This window comes from Camelina sativa, chromosome 7, assembly GCF_000633955.1.
Source record: "Camelina sativa cultivar DH55 chromosome 7, Cs, whole genome shotgun sequence".
Classification (NCBI taxonomy): Eukaryota; Viridiplantae; Streptophyta; class Magnoliopsida; order Brassicales; family Brassicaceae; genus Camelina; species Camelina sativa.
Window position 1 is genome coordinate 14,682,570 of NC_025691.1, and position 19,273 is coordinate 14,701,842.

At 33.7% G+C, this 19,273-nt stretch overlaps 3 protein-coding genes and 1 long non-coding RNA gene across 4 annotated transcripts in view; 3 read left to right on the forward strand and 1 right to left on the reverse strand.

Moving 5' to 3' along the window:
- On the reverse strand, positions 2,693 to 6,698 carry LOC104701177 (helicase sen1-like). Its single transcript, XM_010416826.1, has 8 exons — positions 6,448 to 6,698; positions 5,750 to 6,337; positions 4,586 to 5,683; positions 4,195 to 4,519; positions 3,857 to 4,112; positions 3,555 to 3,771; positions 3,135 to 3,481; positions 2,693 to 3,053 (listed from the first exon to the last, which is right to left on the reverse strand). Exons 1-8 carry the CDS (start codon positions 6,574 to 6,576, stop codon positions 2,924 to 2,926), a joined length of 3,090 nt encoding a protein of 1,029 aa, XP_010415128.1. The 5' UTR covers positions 6,577 to 6,698; the 3' UTR covers positions 2,693 to 2,923.
- On the forward strand, positions 7,244 to 8,896 carry LOC109125632. The gene is made up of 3 exons (XR_002032737.1): positions 7,244 to 7,605; positions 8,120 to 8,393; positions 8,498 to 8,896. It is a non-coding gene; the product is annotated as an uncharacterized LOC109125632 (long non-coding RNA).
- LOC104704623 (putative nuclease HARBI1) lies at positions 11,990 to 12,877 on the forward strand. Its single transcript, XM_010420677.1, has one exon. The coding sequence runs from the start codon at positions 11,990 to 11,992 to the stop codon at positions 12,875 to 12,877; it is 888 nt and encodes a 295-aa protein (XP_010418979.1).
- Positions 18,603 to 19,273, forward strand: part of LOC104701178 (microsomal glutathione S-transferase 3-like) — an 8,186-nt gene continuing 7,515 nt past the window's right edge. Inside the window, exon 1 of the mRNA XM_010416827.1 lies at positions 18,603 to 18,781. Coding sequence (XP_010415129.1) covers positions 18,669 to 18,781 — 113 coding nt within the window. The 5' untranslated portion in view covers positions 18,603 to 18,668. The remainder of the gene's footprint in view (positions 18,782 to 19,273) is intronic.

Sequence of the window (19,273 nt, forward strand, 5' to 3'; positions counted from 1 at the left end):
TGCGGAATTTCTCTCGCATGTGGGGAAAAGCTTGATGATGATTAGGAACATGCACTGAAATACGCCAAAAGCTAAAATGCCAACTGTATAGTTCTACAGTCTTCTACAATGGTTACAAATTCTCTGAAGAGTTTGTTAGAGCCAGTATATTTTGTATATATACCTTTTTGTGTAAACGGTAAACAAAAAAGCAATACAAAATATAATAAAAAAAGCCAACTATTAGAAAATTTTTAGCAAAACATAAGCAAAAATAATTATAAACTCATACTTTTAATGACTTATAATTATAAACTCCCTAAAAATATGATACAATATAAAAGACTTATAAATGTAATAAATGTGGTCATAAGTGATGGCTTAAATGGCTCTCTCTCAAATTCGAAAGTTGATCTTATATAAATTTTGGTTTAAGCTTTTGTTCCTTTTCGATTAAGAAAACAGTTAGAGAAATTTTGTTAACATAATATCTAGAAGATGTTATACGAAAAATCTTTAAATTTGACAATATAAAACGTCGGTTATTAAATGACACAAAAGTATTGATGTCGGTTTGAGAACCAACTTAACATCGCCCGACGAAAATTATATTGGCTTCGGTTCAATTGACACTAATTTTTAGTGTTACTGTAATTGCATTGGTTTTGATAAGTTTAGCGACAAATTTCATTTTTGGCGCAAAATTCAAAAGCTCATACTTTGTATCAGTTCTAGAATTGACGCATATCCATTTTATTTATTTTCTTTCTATATTTATTTATTTATTCTGTATTCCTCAATAAAAAAAATTCAAACTAACCAAAATTTGGAAAAGATCACTATAGAAAAATTGAAGTTTCGTAAACTAGTTTTTTTTCTTTGTTTTATAAAATCTTGTATCTTTTAAAATTAAAACCCCAAAAAAATTTCCTTCCCCTAATAGTAATTAAACTCAACATTTAATAATGATATTAATCTATATCATATATATATGGGAGAAAAACTAGATTGACCCAAATTAAGAGGTTAATTACTAAAGTAACTCATAAAATGTGAGGATTAGATGGGTTATTTTTTTTTTTTTCAAAAATACCTTTTTTGCTTTGTTAGGAAAAAAAATAAAGTAAAATTTATCCTTCCAGATTTTCTTTTAAAGAAAATCAAAATATTTTCAAAAGTCTGCTAGACTAGTTGTGACAGATTTATTTGTGTATGACAGATTTGTTTTTGCACAACCGATTTATTTTTATATGACAGATTTTTTATGGCAGACTTATTTTGGAAGACCGATTTTTTTAACTAAAGTTATGACAGATTTATAATTGATGACAAATTTATTTTTTAGGACAGATTTATTTATAAAGATACCACAGACTTTCACAATATATGACAGATTTGTATAATATCTGGCAGATTTATTTTCCACTGTTATTTCAGATTTATTTTCTTGACTAAATGTTTGTCGTAACATGACAGATTTTTTTTACAGGAAAATAATTACTAGGTTGACCTCTAGTAATAACATATTTGTTTTAAGTTACAACCGATTTTTTAATTTAACCAAATATATGTCGTTTGATAACAGATTTATAACTTTTTTAAAAATTGCTAAAATGACTTATGTGAATACCATATGTTATGGCAGATTTGTTTATGTTATGACAATTTTTTTTGTTTGCTTCCAAAAATCTGGTGTTTGATAATAGATTTATTAGATGTAAAATATAAATACAGTGACAACAGATTTGTTTTAAGTTATATTTTTTCAGTCATATTTTTATCAATTATATTTTTTATAAATCATATTATGAATCATATTTTTAAACTCCTATATTTAAAGCATATTTTATACATTTTAATTTTCCTAAATTATATTAAAAATTACCATCATATTATTATATATTATATTATATTTTCATAAATCTTATTTTAATACTTTTTATATACATTATTTTTAGTTATAATTTCATACATTATTTTTTAATAAAACTTATTTAAACTATATAATCTTAAACTTCATATTTTTAAATCATATCTTTATACATAATATTTTTATAAACAATTTTTTGAATGTTGAAAAAAAACAAGTTTTTGAATATTATTTTTATACATTATGTTTTAAATCATATTTTATTTTTATAAATTATATTAAAAAATAAAACAACATATTTTTTAATCATTTTATCTTTTTCATTATTTATATTTTTAATCAAACTATTAATTACTATATTGTTTTTTTCGTTTTTACAAAAAAAAAAAATAAAAAAAATTCTGGATTTTTAGTCTTTTAATCAAAATATTAAATACTATTATTTATGTAGCTGAATAGCTTTCCCCACACAGAGCCACTTACTATTCATCTCTCTTTACACATAACAACCATTTCTTACTAGTTAAGTATGGAAGTACCTGGTTTGTCTACCTGCCACGTTGTCACTTTTCAATGTCGATACAATGTATCACATGTTCTTCACCACCTTGATATATATCTACAGACCAAACATTTAAAGTCTAAAACTAAAACTTGTCTGAGACAGAGATTATCCAGGCAATAAGCTTGTCTAAACTCGTTGGGATACCTAGTGGAACACGTTTCTAAGTTTTTTATGTCTCTGTGATTTTAACTTGGTTGTATAATTAAGAGACGAACCCCCAATGAGGTGTATAGTGAATTCACAGTCCATATGGAGTTTAAAACAAAGCATCCGCTAAATCCGCAGTCCAAATGATTTCTTAGTATCGGGAAGAGGATTAGAATCCTCACACACAACCCTATTAGTATTTCTGTTCTGACACAAATAACAAAAGATATTGTCGAAAAAGAATTCACAACACGACACAAAACGGCAAAAGAAGCAGATTCATATGTCTGCTTTAAGAAACTCCTAAAATCTCAAGGACTCACTAAAGAAGCTTTACTTGATTGGTATCTCATTACTTGATCTCAAGGAGTCACAGTTTCCTCTTCCTCCACAACACTCAGCAATGCAAAAGATCTTGAAACGTCGCATACGATATCTTTTTTGGTGCAGTAATCGGAATCGACCGGCCATTTCATCGGTATAAAAAAATCTCTGCATCAATATGAAAACATAAAAACATAAATTTCCCATGCTTTCAGTCTAATTAACGCCACAAAAGTTTAACTAACTCACCCTTGAGAGCATACGTATCTGCACCGTTTAATCTTGGTTTTCGTATATCTCCTGTAATGTTTCTCTAGATGTTCTGTGGCACAAGAAACATCAGAAGATTGCAGAACCTGCCAGATCTTCAAAACTTGGACATGGTGATTGTTTTTCTTGAAAATGTCTATTGCCCAAATGAGGCTTAGCCCATCATCAATCTCCTGTTGCCTCCACAGATCCTCACACTCTACCTCAACCTCTTGTTGAAGCTCCTTCCCATTAGATAACTTCTCCAAAAACCTCATAACCTTTTTGTTAATTTCAGAGTTTGCTATTGCTTCCAGAGATTTCAAAAACTCATAGCTAAGCCATACCTGTCGGAACATAAAAATAAAAGATCAGAGGATGAATTAAAGCAAAGTAAATTATGTTATACATCATACGTACCTTCCATATCGAATTCTCGAATGTAATAAGCTTCTTGTTTTGAAGCTTATCAAGATCATCAAGTGCTGTTGTTGATCTTTCAATACACTTAGCTAATGACTCATCATCTTCTGCATCATGGAAACAGTCTCTTGCTTTCGCATCATCTACTAACTGCCTCCACACTGACTTATTTCCCGTTAAAGTCGCTTCGTTTCCAAGAATCCATAAGCAATACCTACAAACAACAAGAACTGACTCAAGAGCAAACCAAAACGGTTTCACATGAACATATAAGGGACTAAGAAAGTGTTAAGATATACCTAGCCCGTGTCAATGCTACATTGGTTCTTTGTTGATTAGATAAAAAACCAATTGCTCCTTTACCATTAGACCTAACAGTTGAGATTATTATGATATCTTCTTCTCCACCTTGAAACCCATCTACGGACCTAACACTCACTGTGAATGACCCTCCAGTATTATAATTCTTGCCTATCCTTTCTTGGATTGCAAACACTTGAGCCTTGTAAGGTGAAATCACACCTACGCTGATCGATCTTCCCGTCTTTCTTGATACTAAAATATTACATTACAAAACATAGAATCAACATCAAACTCTAACTTTTAAGACTGATCAAGAATAAAAAAATATGTTTACCTGAGTAAAGCTTTGAGACTATCTCAGCCACAACAGAGACTTCCACTATGTTTTTCGAACTGTAACCTTCTCCAAACTGTTCTCTTCCATAGGCTATGTTGATGAAAGAGTACGGCCCATACATTTTCTCCGGAAGAAAATTTTTCTCGTAACTTCTCACTCTCACAGAAGGAGCATCCAAAATCTTCATATCGTAAAACTCTCTGTTTGGGAAAATACTAATGGAAGGATGCATCCGGTATTGCATGTTCAGCAACTGTTTATTTTGCCCCAACAACACCAATCTCTCAAACAGACTTCTTCCAAGATCAGCCTCTGAAGCAATCTGCACATAACTAGTTTAGTAAGGTGAATGTGTATAAGAATTGTACTAATTAGTAACAAAACAAACCTTGCTTTGGATCATTGCAGGCAACTGCTTCTCATCACCAATCAAAATAGCATGTTGAAGTCCTGGTAGCTGCAAAGGAATCGCTGACTCACATTCTTTTAACTGAGCAGCTTCGTCGATCACAAGAAGCTCTACTGGAGTACTCATGTGTAACTTGGCAGAGCTTGATGCTGTGCAAAAAAGCAGATATGCGTTTGCCAAGCAGAGATCTTTAAGTTCCAACTTCGATATGAAATCTGGAAGATTGATACTTTCACAAATCGATGTCAACATCTCAAGACAATCTTGCTTTCTTGAATCATTCTCCAATCTTTCATCTTCTTTAAGGACATGTTTCATACTTCCATGACAAGACTCATTACTATCTCCCATCACATCAGAAACCGCGATATCTCTAAGGAGGTAATTAGTCTGATTCATTTTCTCCACCACTCGATAGGAGAGCAAAGAAGTTGGTACATGCATGCACAGAGTAGTAAACTGATGCTGCAGCTCTTTTCTTAGTCTGCTAAACCTCTCCTGCACAAACTCCTTAAACGAGAGGTTGGTTTCGTTTACGCGATTGTACTGGCGAAACTCTTCTTCCGGATCACTGAGCAAACAGATCATACGTTTTACATTTGCTCTCCATCCAGTCATAGCCATAAAGCATCTGTAAAGCTCCTCAACTCGGTACTCAAGGAAAACATCGAAAAGATCTTCACGGTCATCGATCTTCATCCTTTCTTTATTACCAAACAACACAATATCTCCAAGACCATACCCACCAAACCTCAATGACGACTCAGAGACTAATTTCACAAGCCTTGAACAAACTTCCAAAACAGCTATGTTAGTTGGAGCACAAGTCAATGTCCTACATCTCATTTTCAGAAGGTGTAAAAGCAGAACACTTGTTGTTTTGGTCTTCCCTGTGCCGGGAGGTCCCCATATAAGTTTGATGTTGTTGGAATGGTAACAACGTTTAGCTTCTAGACAATGCAAAATCGCATCCTCTTGAGATGTGTTCAGTTTGAATGAACGTAGCGTTCGCGTAGAGTGATGTGACGCTACACCCTTACTGTTTTCTTTACAGGCAACACAACTTCCTCCATCAACCTACACAAGATAAGAACATTTTCAACATATGACTTTGGTTCTGTTTTAAAATATAACTTAATTTACCTCATTGTTGCTTTGGAGTACTCTTGAGATAAGCTTCAAGTTTCCTCCTTCTAGATTCGGATGCAACGCGGTCCAAATACGAATATTAGTCATCATGTTGATCAGATTAACCCCAAAGACGCTTAAGCTTTTCCTCTGACCCTTTCCTCTCTTTGTCAATGTTCCATTGTCGTCATCATCATCGAAAATAATGGGTTTTGAAGCCAAAATAGTTATCAAATGTGGATTATCTTCGTTCACTCCACAAACAAGAGCTAACACATGAGGCTCATTGGAAAATCTCAAGTCATCGATTCGAATAGGTCTCTTATCTGTCACTGCAATAAGATCATTAACCTCTAGCAGATTTTGACCTCCATTAATCGTATTGCTACCAGTCATCATCTGCAAAGTAACCTTATAATAAAGATCCTTGGGAGGTTTAAAATCTTTCTCAGCTGGCTTGATTTCCCAAAACTTGAAAGCTGGTGCACGGCGTAACGTTCTCATACTCGACAACAAAGCTTCATGTGTTTCTTCAATAATGGGATTAACAAACGAGTCAAAATACTCTTTGGTAGATGTGAACGTGCTAGGAATTTTCCCAACCTAATAACCAAAAAAAACACCAAATCCATATAGTAACAAAATAAAGTACGCATATATTTTAAGTTTTATAAACAAAACCCGAAAGTTAAAGACTTGGAAGAATACAGAACCTGTCCTTCGTAAAGATTTGAGTTTAGAACATCAAGAAGAGACCAAGAGAAGACAACATCGACTAAATCTCTCCCTTTGATGATTCTCTCTTTCTTCTTAGTTTCCTTTGCTACCCACAATTCCTGCATCTTTCAAAACTCTGTTCCTACAAGACCTCTCGATTTTTTATGTCTTTGATCACAAGAGTTGCTTTTAGAACGAGAAGATACACTTCATTGTCCAAAAGAAGATAAAGAGATACTTTGTGACGAGGAAAGACCAAAGGTTGGAGTGTTGGAAGTCCAAAAACTGGTTCTTTTTTTTTTTCCTCCTAGGAAAGGACCAATACTACTTTTTACTTTAAAAATTCAAAACATACAACTTTTATTATCTCAATTAATGTTCTTTTTTTAATAATCTCAGTTTATGTTTAATATCCTTTTTTCTTTTTGGCAACGATTTTATGTCCATATCTTGTGTAGATATTTTTTTTGAGATTTTTCTTTCTAATTTCATATGACACAATCTCTATATTCATTATCAAATTGTATCAACTAACCTTAAAATATGCAATAACAATAAATCAATAAATTTCAGAATTTCTTACGAAATTTTCGGTTTCTAATATTTTAAGATGTATGATAGAAAAATATTTTGACTTTATCTTAGAAAAGAAAAATAAAATGAAAATAGATAGTACTACTTACAACTTTATTCAAATTTGGTTCTAACAGTTAACTTAATTAAGCTCTCCCCAAAATCAAATCGTCAAATTAATATTTAAACTATCTTTTAACTCTGCATTTTTAAAGTCATCTTTATTGTCAGCAACACCCTTTGTTGATTCTTCTGTAATCATGTTCTCGGCTTAGTGTAAATATTAATTTGACGATTTGAACTATCTTTTAAATATTAATATTTACACATCAGAAGCAAAGAGATTTTTTTTTTGCTTCAATCGCAAAATTCTCATTTTTTTTTGCTCCCGTTGATTAACCAATCTCCAATCGAAGCTTGTGGTTAAACAATCTTCAGTCGGTTATGTTGATTAAACAATCAGAGCTTCTGATCAATCGACGACATCAGTGGATATGAAACCGTTGAGAGTCTTCTCCATCAAATCGAAGCTTTACCTTCACTGCTATTGGACAATTTGATTAACCAATCTCCATCTCATGGTAATTTCACCCTCTCACCACACACCTGGTTTATTGTTGATAGGTCATGATATTGATCTTCGAATTGGTACTTGATCCCATCTATGGACCAACCTTTTTTTATACATATCTCTATTAATCCCATATTGGGGTTTTATCAATTCTTGTAGAATTCAGGGTTTTAGTTTACTTTGTAAGATCTGAATTGTTAGATTAACAACAATGTTTACGTAATAATTGACCTTGGTATGTCTGAAAATTTCTTGCCTTACTAGAAATTTTCTTATGGTTAAATTTGATTAGAAAAGCAATTGATATTGAGTTATGTGTTTGATTATTATTATATTTTGTTTCTTCTCTGTTCTTATTGCAAAATTGTGTGATATTATAAGTCCTGGGTTTAAAGAAGTGAAATATCTTATCGCAGAACCTATTGCTTTGTGGGTGAAGGTACTAATGATACTGCATTTACAGCTCTCAGAATTTGGAATCTTGTGAATATTTTTTTCATATGGTTAATGCTTTGGTGTTGTAGTGGAGAGGGAAATGGCAGGCTGGAATCAGATGTGCCAAAGCGGATTGGCCATTGTCGACGTTAAGAGGGAAACCGGCTGGAATCAGGCTGGAATCAAATGATGTTTGGAGTTGTGGTTCGTGCATCTGTCTTCAATAGAATAATCCAACGTATTTGATGTTGCAGGTTGTAGCTGAAGCAGCTACAGACATAATAATCTGGAAAGAATTTGCAATGGGAGCTACTAGAAGTACAAGTTATCATGATCTTGGGATAATGCTTGTGAAGCTTCATAGTATATGCTTCTCTCTCTCTCTGTCTTTGATGTTGAAGTCTAGAATATTTTTTTTGTTGATTCTTCTGTATTCATGTTCTCGGCTTTGTGTAATTTTTGTTCAGATGATTTTGCAACAATACATGGATCCGGTTTGGCTTGAGAACTCATTTCCTTTGTTGGTACAAAAATGTAACAATGCAGTGAATGCAGAGAGTATTGAATTGCTGAATGAGGTAATGGCTTCACAAGAGGCTGATTGTGTATTGTTCAGACATTTTTAACTCGGATGTCCAGGCTAGCCGTAAAAGACCAAAACTTGAGATACGACGTGCAGAGGCAACAAATGCATCACAGACTATTACTGAAGCTTCACCACTAGAATTGACTGCAATTGATTCGGAACCTTTTGATTCATATTCTTTGCATTTACTTAATCTATGTAAATGCCCATAACATGCCGTTGCCAACAATTTGATTAAATTTATTTTTTAAAAATAAAGAACTCCAATAAGAGTTTAACATTGGAGGAGTTTAATTTTAATTAACAAACAAAAAGTTCTTATTTTGTAAAAGTACACTTTTTAATTCTAAAAAAATATAAGAGCCTCAAAATAATGATCTCCCAATGGAGATGCCCGTCAATTTAGGTGCTGTTCGTTTCTTCACTGGGATGAATCATCTAAGTGAAGATGAAAAATGATGTTTGTTTATGCCAAATTAACAGATCAGTTAGATGAATCAGTTAAATGATTTTTTAAAAACTTTTCCAAAAAAAGTTAAAAAAAAACTAGCTAAGTCTCATTGGTGCAGTTAGATGGAGCTGATTCAGCCAAAATTTGAAAATGTCAAAAATACCCTGAATAAAACCAAAGAATTACATCAACCCAAAAATATCTTATTTCTTCTTATTCTCCTCTCTCCTTCGATGAAGCTCTTCTCCTTCGACGAAGCTCTCGAGAGCTGAGCTTCAACAAAGCTTCAACAAAGCTTTGTTCTCTCAGAATCTCTTCATCGTTTCATTGTCTCTCTCGTTTCATCGTTTTGGTAAGATCTCAATAACAGTTCTAATCTCTCTAACAGCTCCGATCATCTCAGATTTTGGTGTTTGATCGAACTTTGTGTAACATTTGTTGTTTGCTATACTTAATTTTTGATTCTGCATCTGCTTCCTTCGATTTCAGCTGGTGGGTTTGTCCAAATTTGTTTTGTTCTCTCTTTGAGTTGAGAATTATGATTTAGGTGATACTGCTTTAGACTTTGAAATGAGTTCATGTTTGAATGATTAGAAGTGTTTTAGGTCCAGAGCTTGTATTTGTTGATGCAAACCACATGTTTGATGAGTCTAGAGCTTGTAGTTTTTGATGCAAACCACATGTTTGATGAAATGTCTCAATGAACTTGGCTTGATCTTGTGAATGATTTGAATTTGGCTTGGTCTTGTGAATGTTTTTAGACATGGGTTTGTGTTTATTTATATCTCTATGTGACAATTTTGTTCTTTGCTATACTTTATTTGTTTGTTTCTTCAATGACCGATGCTTATTTGTTTTTTTTTTGTGTGTGTAGGACATAGATCTTCTTCAGAAAAACAATGACAACTATCCCTGGCACTGATGTGAGTATCTTCCCCTCTAAACTCATATTTTAGTTATTGCAGTTTTATAGTGTAGATTGATTTTTTACAAAAATGTATGTTTATATCACTTAAGAATCTTGCATGGAGTGATGAGCAAACCCGTTTCTATCTCCAACTAAGAATTGATGAGAAGCTTAAAGGAAATATAAGAAAACAGAATGTGAATGATGCTGCAAGACAATCGATCATAGATAAGTTTTATGAGGTATATGGGGAAAGACATCCTTGGAAAAAATTTGGGATCAAATATACTACTTGCAAGAAGCAGTACGAAGCTTTCAAGAAACTTACTCACAACAGAACTGGACTTGGTTATCATTCAAATGGGAGCATAAACATGACTGATGACTGGTGGAACGACCGATGTAAGGTATGTAGATTTCTTATTTGGTTTGTAAAACTTATTCTGTGAGTGATGATGTTGTCTAAGCTTTTTGTTCTGCGCTTGCATTTATTTATTCTTAATCTTATTCTTAAGCTTCTTGTTTTGATTTATGCACTAAGTTTAATATATTTCTCATTGTTTTGTTCAGGAATTTCCATGAGCTAGGAAGATAAAAGATAAACCAGTTGCAAATGTGGATTCGATGGAAAAAGTCGTTGGTACAGTTCATATCAGTGGAGCTGAGGGTTGGTCTGCACAACAAGGAGAAGAGCAGTTAGACACAATGCATCTGAATCAAGATGATGATCCTGATGATGATACTGAAAGGCAATTCCTTCCTACTCAAGATGTTGATCCTGATGATGATGGTGGATCAAGGCAAATCCTTCCTACTCAGAGCAATATTGGTAATGGTTCCTCTGTTTCCACTGTTAACATTGGTCCCTCATCTTCAAGTAAGTCAAGGGCTAATAGAAAAAGATCAAGGTCTGCACAAGCAGGAGAAGGTGTAGCATAAGTGATTAAGAACAATGTTCAATCACGGGACAATATTCTTTCCCACAAGATTCGAATAATAGAGAGCCACCCTGAGTTTAGTTGTTGCCAGCTTCGAGCTTTGAAGGCTCTACACTCTCTGCCTGCTATAAGAATGTGGTCTCCCTTATACAGAGCATCAATTCAGCATCTGAAGCAAGATATTCTAATCGTCAAACATTTTTATTTTATGAAGATGATGAGAATAAGGTTCTCTACTTGGAGTTTGCAACTGGTGAAAGCAGGGATGCATGAGAAAACATGAATGAAGCTAGAGAAAGATGCCTTCAATGACATGAACGAAGCTAGAGAAAGTTCTCAACATTTTTATTTTTTTTGTAAACCTAATATCTAGTGTCGTATGTTTTCTATAAACTCTAGTGTGAGTGTCTACCAGTATTGTCGTATGTTTTATGTAAACTCTAATGTTTAACTTTCAATTTCCTATGAGATTTTATTATGTTTATTTGAGATTTCATTATGTTTATTTGAGATTTTATGATGTGTATGTGAGATTTATGATGTTTATTTGAGATTGTCTTCCAATGTCCTACTAATTTTGGTCACAGGTCTATCACCTGGAACTGAGGAGCAATCTTTGGAGGCCTTTTACTCTAGCTTCATTCAAGTTCTTTCTCAGATTATTCATTATGTAGGTACGAATGATTCATTTATTTAGATTTTGGTTTTGGGTTTTGTTTAAGTTTCATGCTTTCGAATGTGATATAGAGAAACAAATTGTAGGAAACGTTCAGGTGTTTGATTGAGGATGATGACATGGATTTGGTATTAGAGGAGGAAAACTACATGTATGCTCTTATAGAAGAAATGTAGGGAGTGAAGGAAGTTAATATTGAAAGACAACTAGTGAGGACAAACAAAGTTGAAAGATTGCGTCATGTGCAGCGGTTTATGTTTGAGTCTAAGGTACAATGCTTTGATATTCTACGCATGAACCAGTAAACATTTAGGAGTTTATGTAAGAGGCTAAGGGAACAGTATAAGTTAGAGGGATCTTGCCATATTTTTCTTGAAGAGAGTGTTGCGATGTTATTAGACATGGTTGCACAAGATCTAACAGTACATGTCATAGCTGAGCGATATCAACATTCACTTGATACAGTGAAGAGGAAGTTGGATGAGGTTTTAAGTGTTCTATTAAAACTCGCAGCAGATATAGTGAAACCTACAAGGGAAGATTTGACAAGTGTTAGTCCTTTTCTAGTAGATCATAGCAGGTATATGCCTTATTTTAGATACTGCATTGGTGCCCTTGATGGTACTCATGTGCCAGTTCGTCCTCCATCAGGGAATGTAGAGCCATTTAGAGGTCGAAAAGCAGAAACAACAATGAATTTGCTTGCAATATGCAATTTCAGTATGAGATTTACTTATGCTTATGTTGGAGTTCCTGGGAGAGCACATGACACAAAAGTGCTAACATATTGTGCTACACAAGAAGCTTATTTCCCCCATCCTCCGCGTGGAAAATACTATTTAGTCGACTCAGGTTATCCAACTAGAAGTGGTTACCTAGGCCCTCATCGCAGAGTTAAATATCACCTAGACCAGTTCAACAGAGGAGGACCACCGACCAACAGTAGGGAGCTGTTTAACCGTAAACATTCTGGTTTGAGATCGATAATTGAGCGAACCTTTGGTGTTTGGAAGGCCAAATGGAGAATTCTTGACAAGAAGCACCCTAAGTATGAGCTGAATAAATGGATTAAGATTGTGACAGCAACAATAGCTCTCCATAATTTTAACAGAGATTCACAAGAGGATGATATTGATTTTTTACATTGGGAAGTGGTGGAATCATATGAACATCATGGTGATGAAAACGATGGACATGTTCCATACGTACTTGCTGGTGATAGAATGATGGAAGATGTGCGTGATTCTATCACTATGGAGATGGCAGAAGGAACTAGAGTTCCATATTAGAAGGTTTGTGCTCGGTTTTTGATTTTGGTTCTGGTTTTTGCAGTCTCATTTTTTATTTTGGTTCTGATTTTGGCAGTCTCTTAGTAATTTTATCAGAAGTCATGTGCAGACTTTGTGGTGCTTGTGAGAACGAACCGTAGGTAAGGTGGGTGAAGTTCTTGTTATCAAACTACGGTTTGTGGTGTTGTAGTGTTGTGGTGTTGTGGTGTTGTAGTGTTGTAGTGTTGTGGTGTTGTGAGAGTGGTGTTGTGGTTTTTATATAGAGAGGCCTTTAACGTTACTTTAGTCTTTGTCTTACCCACTATAGAGTGGTGTTGCTATTCGTTTGATAACAAGAACAAATCTTCTTCTTTGTCCTTCGTTGCAGATTTGTTTGATGTTTACTCTCCAGATTGTTGTCATGCTCTCATCAAAGATTTTTGCAGTCTCTAAGTAACTCTGAATTTGTTCATTGGTTTTGCAGGAAACATTTGGGAGTTTGATGATTACATGGATTTGGTACTAAAGGAAGAAAACAACATGGTTTCAAATTTATATTTTGGTCTTTCTATTGTAAAAATTGTATTTCATGAAAATGAAAATTTATAAATGTCAAAAATAACTTGGTATGTTATAAATGTTTCAAATTTATGTTATAAATTAACATGGTTAAGATTAAGAGTAAAAAATTGTTAGATCAAAACATGGGTATTTTAGTCATTATTCTAATCAAATCCATTTAGATGAGAATGTAAAATAACCAAACAAACACATTTCCATTCAGATGCATCATCCAAATGAACCATTTTTTTTGTTTTTTTTGTTGAGTCATTTGACATTCGAATGAATGACGTGGATGAAGCTTTTGCATGGATCATTTGAATGAATCACACAAAACAGGACCTTATATGATTCGGTTCACACATTACGAGCAAAAAAGCAGGTTAGGGATTCGGTGCGACTCGTTTCCTGTGTAATCTTCATTAGTCGATTGGGAACGAAGTTTGCGCCATGGAATGGGGAGCTATAAGATGGAAAAGACCCTCTCTTTCTATAAACCCAGGTGCTTCAAATCCCTAATTTCATGCCCTTTGGAGTTCTTTATCAATGATTCTCTGTTCGTTTCGTTAACTCATCTTCATCATCCTTTTGTGAAACATAATCTAAGGCTATGAGTGTTGTCAATGGATAAATGTTCAAGTAATGCAAAATGTAAGTTGATCACGTCCCACATTAATCTTTTTCTCTAGTTTTATCTCTGACTCTCAGTTGTCTATAATTGCAACGTTTAAAGAGGATTGAAATGTCATCCACTTTTTAATTGATTTATCCGCCAGGTCACATTTTTAAAAGATTGTTTATACGACTGGGATATAACAGGATTAGCCGCAACTTTTGGCTACATGGCACCTGAATGGCTGAATATGTGATGACGGAAAGGGCCAGCAAGAAGTCTGACATATATATATATAGCTTTGGAATTAGTATACTAGAAATTGTCACAGGAAGAAAGTCGGTCTTGTGGAAAGAGTGTGGGATCTGTATGGAAGACAACAATTTATGTCAGCTAGGCTAGGGACGAGAAACTAGGTGAAGATTTCAATAGGGAACAAGCTGAGTGTCTTGTTGTTGTGGGGTTATGGTGTGGTCACCCTGATAGAAACTCGAGGCCCTCTATAAGACAAGCAATCCAAGTCCTGAACTTGGAATCAACTTGGCCTGAGCTTCCGCAGAAGATGCCAGTTCCTATGTATTACATCTCACCTTTTCCTCTCACAGTTCGCTCAACTAGTACGGTCTCATTATCGTTCTCAAGTTGTGAAGTTGGTCGCTAGATGAGGATGAGATACAACCAAAATGTTGCGCCATTCGGTGGCCTAGGCAATTCTGCATTTTCTTTGTTATCTTAGCTAAAATAATGTTCAGACAAATTAAACAAGTGAGAAGAGAGATCGTTGTGACATGTATAAGACAAGTGTACCATCTAGTCAGGTTTTAATGTGTTGTGTGTGTGGGTTTGTATTGGCCTTTCAATTTTTCGAGATCTTCTAGTCTCAAGCTTCTCTTGTTTTCTGTGATGATCAACATAATAAATATTACCATCTCGAAACACGTTTTTCTTTTCCACAAATGTGAATTGGAGATTGAAAGATAATCAGACGTAGACTGGACAATATAATTACAGAAACATCAAAGTTAAAGAGACCAAAAACGGCTAAACAATGAATACATTTGTTATTGTCATTCAAAAGACATCAATTTGAATTTATTGGTAAAACTAAAACCTCCCAACTCAAGTTATTATGGCTGTAAAGTGTTACTCTCTAAAACAATGTTACACTATAAAATTTTGTTTCTTTTGATTCTCTAAGACCATCTCAAACAGTTTATTTTCACTATATAGAAAATATAAAAGAAAATATATAGTCACTGCAATAGAAGCTACAAATCAAGCTTCTTTGTCCATGATTCTAGTCGTAGCTCTGTCATCTGTGTGCCACTACTCTACTGATGTTGGGGCTAGCCGAGGTGCTCGTGACACCTTGATTTCGTTGTTATCTTAGCTAAAATAATGGAATGTTTTAAGCTTAGAGTTTGGTTCAGTTACATTTAAGAATTAATATGAAATCCTAATGTTCCACAGATTGTTCGAATCTTAGATATGATACCAATACCTCTTAATTAAAGAAATACGTTTAGAGATTTTTAAAATGCTTATGATTGGATGAGAATTCTCAACATCAAACTGCACAATTAACTAGCATATGAACCACAATGCCGGGGATAGTTTAAGTTGATTATTTCCAAAATTATTGTTTAATAAGGTAACTATTGCAAAAAAAAAAAAAAAAAAAAAAAAAGGAAANGCATTCAAAAGTCATTTTTCAAACTTATCAAAATATTACTCATATAATAAAATACTTATAAAATATAAACTACGCGTAGTGCCACCAACTCCTCTAGTAAACTTGAAAATGTAATAAACCTGAAAGGTAGAACATTTTGATAGTACCAATTAGACATCCAAGGAAGAAGAGATCCCCGAAGACAAGTCTTTGAATTCATGATACATATTTCTGTATTTTTGTCCAACATTGTTTGGTGTACACATAGAAGACGTTTATAACAATTTTTTAGCCATTAAAAGAAATCGGTAAAATACATGATGTGTTTTGGAATTCAGATTAACTTCTCATGTTGGGATTGGAATACAGACACATATGTTTGGTTGGGAGATAAAGTGAGAAGCTCTCCATTCTTCTTGATCCACGTCCATCTCACCATGTTTTATGAACGTATCTGTAGAAATTGGCTGATACAAAGGAGGTTATCAGAGAAAAACCAGAGGAAGAAGTGAACACTTCCCCCTGAAAGTGAAATTAATGTATTGTTGTACCTTTAGAGGATGATGAAGAGATTTCAACATTTGTTTCATCTACACAAATTCAGATCAACATATTATACTAGGAGTATAGACCTTTCCAAAGCATAACATCTTTATAATGCTTGTTATAACTAACCTAGCGACTATTACATGCACAACATGTCGGAGATATCTCAAAATTTTGTGCATCTAGGCGCCATGATGCTTTCTGGGTGATGGTGTTCAAAACTATATACGTTAAAGCCAACCTTGTAAAACCAATGTAACAATGCGGTGGTGTTTAAAACTGTAGCCTAAAGCTGAGAGAGATGGATGAGCCCAAGGGAAACAAATTTAACAACATGTTTGTGTTCAAAACTATACCCTAAAGCCGAGAGGGATGAATGAACCCAAGGGAAACGAGTTTAGCACCGTGTTTGTGTTTAAAACTAAACCCTAGTAGATTGTAAATGGGGAACCCCAACACAATAGATATATTTAACTACCTTAGCAATTAAACGTTTGAACAATAGACCTTCATTATCACAAAGGAAGCAGGCATGCATGAACACCACCTAGTGAAATTACAATGTTGTAAAATCTTTAGGGGAAAATATATTTGAAGTCATACATAATACGAATTTCACCTACATTGTCTTTGTAAAAAACTATTGGTGGTTTTAACCTGAAAACATTACCATGACATCCTGCATTTCCAACGAGAATGCCAAGTTCTTCATTACGAGAAAAGAGCAAAACATTTTTGGTCAACCAATTGCTGCATTAACACTTGTAAAAATCGATGCATTTGGTTTTGATGTTGTTTACCTCTAAGTTGCTCAAACAAGACAGCCTTGGCTTGTGTCTTGTGTTTCCAGTCACTCACAAGCTCGAGCCCAACCTTTAGTTCTCTTCCTCTCACATCTCCAATGACTAAAAGTCTAAAACCAAAGATTAAGGACCTAATTAAAAAAAGCTCAAAGATTGTTGGTACTTACTATCATGTACTTTATATAGATCTTTCAGACATTGAATAAATTGTATACCAACTTTAACCATATGCTAAAACTCAGAGCCTTGAACACAAATAATTCCACCCTTTAATCATAATAATTTACATTAAGAGAAGCTTAATACTATCATTTCACGCAACATATCTAACAAGAATATGTAATTTTATCATTTCACCATGATTTTATCAAAAAATTCTTAGAGATTACAATAAATTAGCAAACATTCATCAAGATTCTGATTTTGTTTGAAATAGCAATCAGATTTAACTCCAGCAACAAGTATATGAGAGAGAGAGAGAGAGAGAGAGAGAGAGAGAGTATGCCTGCAAGATGGATGATCATCGAAGAAGGCTGCCGCGAGACTGGATCCAGAGATCTAAATCCGACGGAGGAGACGAAGATTCAAACGCAAACGCCTTAAATCTAGAAGATGGAAGCCAAGACGAAGAAGACCCATAAAATCGGATACTAGTGATCGTGCAGCGGCCATGGCTCGTTAAAAGTCATCGATTCCCGATTAGAATTTAGAGGAAGAACGAAATTCAACCAACAGTTCTTTTGCCAACAGTAAACCCTCAGATTAAAAAGAGTGAATTGGGTTGAGAGCGAAGATGCAATCACGTCACCTTCGGAAGGGCAAAATTGACTTTAGACAGATGAGAAGTGCTTGTTTTAGAGATGAGCAACAGTGAAGTGCCTAAAAACGAGAGGCATTCTAAGACAAATGCCTAAAATTTTAATTAACTCTATATTGAATTTGTCCGGTTGTTAATTTTTTACACAAATAAAATGGAAAAATTGCATAATCATTTATCAAGAAAAAAAAAAATATATATATATATATATATATATTTATCCATTTTTCATTATTATTTTATATTATATTTTAGAAATTGTAAATTCTATAATTTTATGTTTTGTTGTATAGTATAGAGTATTTTAATTGATAAACTACTTACGAAATCATATTACAAAAAAGGACTAATCTGCTATTACTTATTTCTGTTCCTAATCTGAGTTGTCAGATATATAATTATTAAATTTTAAATTTATGTTAATACTTTATAATTTCCTTAATTAAAATGATCTTAAGATCTAGATCTGAGTTTTGAAAAAACAAAAACTCATTGGAAAAACGTTTCAGAGAGAGTTTAATAATATGCACTTATTATTATATTTATACTTTAATATTTGTAAGTTTAATACTTAATACTTTATAATTTCCTTACAAAACAAAACCTTTTTTTTTTTTTTTGGACAAAGTCCTTAAAACAAAATCAAATATAAATTTGCCCACTCTTTCCACGTTTTTTCTTTGGTCAACAACGATGGCCGACTGACTCAAATCATCTCGATTTAAGCCCAGGAGTACTAATCACTAATCACTAATCACTAATCAGAAGCTCAACCTCGAAAAAAAAAAAAAAAACCATCCATGGCGATTACAGATTTTTTACCAAAAGAGTACGGGTATGTCGTCATCATCCTCGTATTCTACTGTTTCCTCAACCTTTGGATGGGTGCTCAAGTCGGCAAAGCTCGTAAAAGGTTTCCACCTAAAAACACTCTTTAGATCGTTGCGCTTCCATCCACACCGATCTTAATCGTTCTCGATTTCTTTCGAATTTTCCAGAAATTTTGATTGAAATCTATTGTTTACAGTTTTTGAACTCATTTCATTGATTTTTGATGTTCTTAGTTGTACAATTGGATTTTGTAGTTTGATTCATTGTTTTGGTGTTCTTGATCTGTTTCGATGCTAAGTTGATAAGCTTGTGTATAAGATTCTGAATCTGTTTTGATTTGAAGTTAAGAAGCATGTTAATTGAACTTAGAAGGATTCCAATTTGAAGTTGAGAAGCATGTTGATTGAACTTAGCTGGATTCTAAATCTGTTGTGTACTTGTAAACTGGATTTTGTATTCTGATCCCTTGTTTTGTTCGATTTCGTTTGAGAAGCAATGTGTAGTTTACCAGGATTATGGATCCGTTGTGTTTGTTCATCTTACAGTTTTGAGACTCTTTTTTTTTTTTTTTTTT